This window comes from Lathyrus oleraceus, chromosome 1 (assembly GCF_024323335.1).
Source record: "Lathyrus oleraceus cultivar Zhongwan6 chromosome 1, CAAS_Psat_ZW6_1.0, whole genome shotgun sequence".
NCBI classification, from domain to species: domain Eukaryota; kingdom Viridiplantae; phylum Streptophyta; class Magnoliopsida; order Fabales; family Fabaceae; genus Lathyrus; species Lathyrus oleraceus.
Window position 1 is genome coordinate 134132459 of NC_066579.1, and position 7258 is coordinate 134139716.

Genomic DNA, 7258 nt, shown 5'->3' on the forward strand with positions numbered 1-7258 from the left:
CTCCTAGAGCTTGGTATGAAAGATTGAGTAATTTTCTTCTGGAACATGATTTTATTAGAGGAAAAGTTGACTCTACACTCTTCTGTAAAAACATTAATAATGATCTCATGATATGCCAGATATACGTTGATGATATCATTTTTGGTTCAGCTAACGCCTCCGTATGTCAAGAATTCTCTGAGCTAATGCAGGCAGAATTTGAAATGAGCTTAATGCAAGAACTACAGTTCTTTCTAGGAATTCAAATAAATCAAACTTCAGAAGTCACGTACGTTCATCAAAGCAAATACATAAAAGACATTCTAAAGAAATTTGATATGGCTGAATGCAATTCTGCAAAGACTCCCATGCATCCAACCTGCATTCTTGAAAAAGAAGAAGTCAGTAAAAAGGTTTGTCAGAAGCTCTATCATGGTATGATAGGCTCCCTTCTCTATCTGACTGCTACTCGCCCTGATATTCTATTTAGTGTTTGTCTCTGTTCCAGATTTCAATCAGATCCTAGAGAAACTCACTTAACAGCAGTTAAGAGAAATCTCAAATATCTAAAAGGAACTCCTAACCTGGGCCTGATGTATGAGAAAACATCAGAGTATAGACTATCTGGTTTTTGTGATGCAGATTACGCAGGAGACAGAGCGGAACGAAAAAGTACATCTGGAAATTGTCAGCTCTTGGGAAACAATCTGATATCCTGGGCCAGCAAAAGACAATCAACCATAGCCCTGTCCACTGCAGAAGCGGAATATATCTCAGCATCATTGTGCACTACTCAGATGCTCTGGATGAAGAATCAGTTAGAGGATCTGCAAATCTTTGAGAGTAACATTCCTATCTTTTGTGATAATACTGCTGCCATTTGTTTAAGTAAGAATTCCATGTTACACTTCAGAGCTAAGCACATAGAAATAAAACATCATTTTATCAGAGACTATGTTCAAAAAGGGTAGTAACATTGAAATTCATTGATACTGATCATTAATGGGCTGACATATTTACTAAACCTTTAGCTGAAGATAGATTCCTCTTCATCCTAAAGAATCTGAACATTCAAAATTGCCCTAAATAATATGTGCCTCTGAAGTTGTAAAATGAGACTCTAATGTAAACACAATGGATTCTGCCTCTGACTCTGATACTCCTACCAAGTTAGAAGCTACCTGAGTTAGAATTCTCCAGGAACCAATCCTTTGGTATTCCTGAAGATTAGATAAAGCAAACACGTGGAGTACCTTGCGTCTGACCTTGGAACTTCTAGACAGCTGTCTAGCAGTAATCAAGGAACAGTCTCTTGAGATCTCCTCGAGTAGTGTACTAGCTATTGGGATTAGACATCATTAATGAGTTGTAATCATTTTTCCCTCTAAACGTGTCGACATGGTTTTTGTGCTAAACTCTGTTTTGTGTGTCGTTTTGCATACGCCCAAATTTGGGTATTTAAACACATTCATTTCACACATTGCACACTTTTCACTCTCACACACCCTTAAAACCTCAGCTCTCTCAAGGCATTCCTGCAAGCATTCTTCATCTTCATCTCAGTTTTAAACAACATCATGGATGCTCAACAACAAGCAGTTTACAACTTCTCTCAACAAATGGGTTCAAGCGAACAAGTTCAAAGCTCAAGCAACCCAAACCCAGCGGTTACTAGTGTAGTCACAACTCCAATCTACAAGGAGCCCCACATTCTCGATCGTGAGCCTCACATTCATCTTGCTACGCCTTTTGAGAAACTGGAAGTATTATGTGAATCATTGGTGGATTTTGACAACATGAAAAGGAATGGCATCGACCTCACTGAAGAACTCAGCAATCAAGGTTGGGGTAACTACTTCAAACGTCTATATGGTCCTGTTAACACAAATCTTGTGAAGGAATTCTGGAGATTCGTTGATGCTGATGATCACTTCATTGTCTCCTATGTTCTGGGAGTCAAGATAGTGATAACTGAGAAGTCTATTTCTGCTCTTCTGGGCATGGAAAAGGATGGAAGCAGAAGAATCTACAACATCAATCCTAGGGCAAAATACATGTCCCAAGAGATTAACCTAACAATCTTCAAGCAGAACGCAGAAGGCAATTCCTCCAAGAACAAGGAGCTACTTCAGAACCTCCATGTTTTGCTGAAGATCATTCTGGGTAGCATCCATCATCGCCCAGCATCAAACTCCTCAGACTACATCAACACAGACCAGAAGTGCATTCTGTACTGCATCCACAAGGGTCTGAAGCTTTGCCTTCCATCACTTCTCTTCAAGTACCTCAGAGACTCTATACGAGATACTAGAAACCACATGAAGCCCAAAAACTACATTCCTCTGGGAAGGCTAATCTCTGACTTTCTGATTGAAAGTCTCCTGGTGGACCACCTGTTAAAGCTCAGACTCATGGAAGACGTAATGATCAACGTTGGAAAACCTCTCAACGCCAAGAATCTGAAGAGCATGCGGATTCTGGATCAGGTCAAAGTCAAACCTACTCTGGACACTTCCTAGGATGCTTTAAAAGACCGGAGGGAGATCCCCCATGGAATCTATCTGTTCTCAAAGGAAGACCCTCGAGATGTAATCCTCTTCTATCTGGATAATCTGATGAAAGAAGGAGTGGATATCTCAGAATTCAACCTAAGCGAGCTACCAGAAACTGCTCCAAACTTCATGAAGTATCCACGAGGACCCTCTGAGAAGGCAAGGCAAGCGAAGAAAGCAAGACTAATAGAATTCTCTGGATCAAGACCTCCAGCACCTCTGCATGAGCCTTCTGGTAAGTCTGTTTCTCTTGCTCCCTCTGCACAAACACATTCAATTGCTTCTTCTATCCCCCTACCTACACCTATCTACACTCACTCAGAAACCCCTCCTTCAACCACCAAAACATCTCATCAACCATCCTAGAAATTCAACCTTGCCACCACCACCTTACCCTTATCTGAAGCAGAAAGGCTGAATGAAACCACCTCTTCATCTTCTTCCCCAGAATCACCCCCTACTTCACCATCTCATCTGACACATAACCTTATGACCCCTCTTCTCCCACTCTAGCCCAACTTCAGACTCATACTCTGGCCTCAGAACAGCCACAACAAACCCCACCTGAACCTGAAGTCACCTCACCACCCGCAGAACAACCAAACCCAACACCATCTGACCTTCAACCTTTTGAACCAATTACCTCTGAAACACCCCCACCAAACACATCCGCTGAACCACAAACTCTCAACTTAAGCCCTCCCATTTCTCCACCTCCACCCTCTGAACCACAAAACACCCTGCCAACCCTAGAAGAAGCAATAATGTTGTTTGCAGGAGCCTTAGTTGACAAGGTCAAGTCTCTGACCATCAACTCTGGCATCAGTGATGATCCTTCAGCTGTTAGGACACACTGGAACAGAGTTATTGGTTGGATGACCTCTAAAGCCTTCAAACTGAAGAGCCTCTCTGAGCAATTCAGAAACGACTTCATCAGAGATGCTGAAGCAAGACTACATGAGAGCTTAGCCAGAGAAGCTGAGGAGCAAGCCAGAAAGGAAGCAGAAGAAAAATCTAGGGAAGAGGAAATTCAAAGACTTAAGGAAGCTGAAGCCAAAGCTCTAGCTGACGCTGCTACTGCTGAGGCTGAAGCAAAAGATGCTGCTGAAGCTGAAGCTAAAGCCGCTGCTGAAGCTGAAGCTCGTCGTGTTGAAGAATCTGCAAGCAGGGTAGAACCGGATGCTCTGACTCAGGGGGAGTCTTTCACCTTTGTCCCTCTGGTTCTCAAGACTCTTGAAGATCTTCAGAAGGAGCAGAAGGAAGTCCGAACTAGATTGGATCAACAGGATTCAGTCAACATCAACATTCAGAATCTGCTGGCCCAACTGCTTCAGAGGATGCCTCCACCTCCAAACCCTTAGGCACCTAGGACTTTTCCTTTGCTGCTTTGCTTGTTGCTATCTGTTTCTGTTTGTTTTCGCTTTCTGTTGTTTGTCCTTAATATCTGAATATATATATATATATTTCCCTTTCCTTTATTTTGCTAAGTCTTTTTGATTCTGACAAAAGGGGGAGAAATAAAAACAGCTCTGATGAAAACATATCTAAATCCTTTAGTACTCTGCGAACATTTTATTCAATAATATGGCTATAATCCTTTTTTACTCAGATATTTGCAGAAGAGTATCTAGAAACATCATATCATGGAAGCTCCGGTAAGAATTTCTGAACTCTCAGGCTTATCTCAGGGGGAGCTCACTTCTATCTGATATGATAAATTCTTATCTCTAAATGTTTCATCTATAAATTAAGATTGTTTTGTCATCATCAAAAAGGGGGAGATTGTAAGAACAAAATTAGTTCTACAATAGATTCCAGGATTTTGATGATAACAAAGGATGTAACCAAAAATGGCACCCTAACGAAATTTCTCTAAGTGTGCAGGACTCTGAACAAGAACAAAGGAATCTAATCGCTTTATCAGATACAAACTCTGATTAGATACAAAGAACTAGAATATCAGAAGCATCTGAAGAAGAAGTGCGCTCTAGAAGTTCTGACTCTAAGCAAAACAGGACAGCAGAATACCAGAAGCTCTAAACTTCCACTGGACTCAACTCTGATGATCTAAAAGACCAGTACTCTTAGAAGCTCTGATGTAACCTCAACGCAATCTCCGATTGACACAGAAACTCCGAGATAACAAAGACTCTGATGAAGGTTCTCCAAATCCAGAAAGAGTAACGGAAACAACAACTTCAAATGGAAAGAAAGTATATTTGGAAAGAAGTTATTCAGGGAGACAAATTGGTTATGGCAAGAAACACAGAAGTAATGACATTGAATGCTCATCAAAGACCAATATTTTGTCATCACTCCAACGGTCCTTTCACCACTATATAAAGGACAACATACTTCAGTGAGAGACACACATCAACGCACAGAAAATTCTCTACATTCTCTCTTAGTTTTTCACGAGCTGTTGCTCATACGTGAAAACACTTGCTTGCTCTATTTGCTGTAATATTTGCTTACTCTTAGAAGCACTCTCGATTACAATTCTTTTTGATAAATTGATTTTGTTCCTCAAGTGACTCTGCGTAGTCTGTATACTTGGGAGGACTAAGAGATCATTCTCTTAGACGTTTGATTGTATTAATCTTTCAAGATTAGTGGATTAAGTCCTTTTTGAAGGCGAAATCACCTTGGCCGGGTGGACTGGAGTAGCTTTGTGTTATAAGCGAACAATATAAATTTCTGTATGTTCTTATTTTTGAAAAAGCGTTTATTTTCCAAAACAATTCAAACCCCCCTTTCTTGTTTTTCTCACCTTCATGTTTCACTTTCCCTGACTATCAGCTTATGCCAACACTTGAAGAATACTCTCATTTGATTGGTGTTCCTATTTCTAGTCAAGATCCATTTTTTGGTTTGGAGGAAGATCCCAAAGATCAAGACATTCCAAAGGCTACTCACTTGAAAATGTCAGAGATCAGGGATCACATAACCACAAAAGGAAAAATGCTTGGTTTGACAGCTAAGTTTATAATGAACAAAGCTCAGTATTTTGCTAGAATGAGGAGTGTGGATGCGTTTGAGGCTAGATTTGCTCTACTTATCTATGGATTGTTCCTCTTTCATAATTTTGATGACTTTGTTGCCATGGATGTCATCAAGGTCTTCTTAATAGGAAATCCAGTTCCTACCTTGCTTGCCGATGCCTATCATTTTGTTCATATGAGGAATTCTTATAGCGGAGGAATGATTACGTGTTGCGTGCCTATGTTGTACAAGTGTTTTATTTCTCACTTGCCTAGGTCTCATGCTTTTTGGGATATTAAGGATGGTCTTTTGTGGTCATAGAAGATTATGTCACTCACACATTCAGATATTGTTTGGTATAGTCATGACTATGATGGAGTTAGTATCATTGATAGTTGTGGAGGATTTTCTATTGTACCTCTTCTTGGTACAAAAGGAGGCATCAATTACAACCCAATCCTAGCTCTTCGTCAACTCGGTTATCCAATGAGAGATAAGCCAAATAATATTCACTTGGAGGGTTTATTCTTTAAGGAATATGAAGATTGCAAAGTGCTCAAAGAGAAGATTATGCACGCTTGGTGCCATGTTCATAAGCTAGAAAAGAAAGTTTTAGGGAAGACAAATTGGGTCTCTTTAGAACCTTACCTTAAATGGGTGTAAGATAGGGCCATCAGCTTGAAAATTCCTTATCCTCGCCAGGAGCCTTTGCCTTTTGCTAACAAAGAACCTACCTATTTCTTCATGACTGATGCAAAGAAGTTGAAGATTGCTTTGACCAAAGCGTAACGAGAAAGGGACATTTGGATGAACAAGTATCAAATCATTAACAATGAGGATGAAGAACTTCAAAGGCAGTTGAAGATGAAGAATGAAGAAGAGCTCTCCAACAAGAAGAGGAAGGTGCAAGAGGATTTATTTTCCTATGGTGTTCAGTCAGATACTCCTTGGAAGTTGATCATGGAAAAGCTTGTGCTCGAGAAGGCTGAGATGGAAGAACAAATTAAAAAGCTCAACTTGAGGCTACTAAGGGAATCTTCTTAGGACTTTATTTAGATTTGTTTAGAACTTTTGAAAGTGTACTCAAACTTTGTAACTCTTTCTGATTAATGAAATGAGTTTCTTTTGACCTTTGTTATTTTCCTTTTGATGTTTGCAATTATCTCTTAAGTTCCTTGAAACTTTTAAATTTTGCATTTTCATTGCATTCATGCATATGTCATCACACTTGCATTTATTTTCTCAAAATAAAAACTCATTCCCGTCATTTCTTCTCCAATAGTTTCAACACTGAGACCGTCACACCAGTACAAGACCAGAGCTCAAGCCCGACGTAGAATGGCCGAGCAAGAGCAAGAGATGGAAAGAGTCAATAAAGAGCTTACAGATCTACATGGGAATATAGGTTAAATCATGGAGATGTTGCAAGTAATACATGCAAAGATTGATACTCAACCCACAATTGTTTCTGAGATCGTCAATCCAGTGATTAATCCTTAGCCAGCAGTTACTACTGCAGCAACTTGGCCTCCCTTTGGTCTTCCTCATGGTTTTGTGCCTCCTCCTCAAGGACAGTCAACTCAACACACAGTTCCACTAACTACTGAAGTTAATCAAGTGATTCCCACTTTTGCACCCACTTCCATGCACACTCGATTTCAACCGTACTTCGATGATCATCAACAAGTGTATGATATACCTGATATGTATGAAGAAGGTGATGAAAGACATGAAAAGCTTAGAGA

At 40.1% G+C, this 7258-nt stretch overlaps 1 protein-coding gene across 1 annotated transcript; it reads left to right on the top strand.

Annotated features, from left to right (window-relative positions):
• The first annotated feature begins 3406 nt into the window (after positions 1 to 3406).
• Positions 3407 to 5834, top strand: LOC127095740 (uncharacterized). Its single transcript, XM_051034389.1, has 2 exons — positions 3407 to 3700; positions 5331 to 5834. The coding sequence occupies exons 1-2, from the start codon at positions 3407 to 3409 to the stop codon at positions 5832 to 5834; spliced, it is 798 nt and encodes a 265-aa protein (XP_050890346.1).
• Positions 5835 to 7258: the final 1424 nt, after the last annotated feature.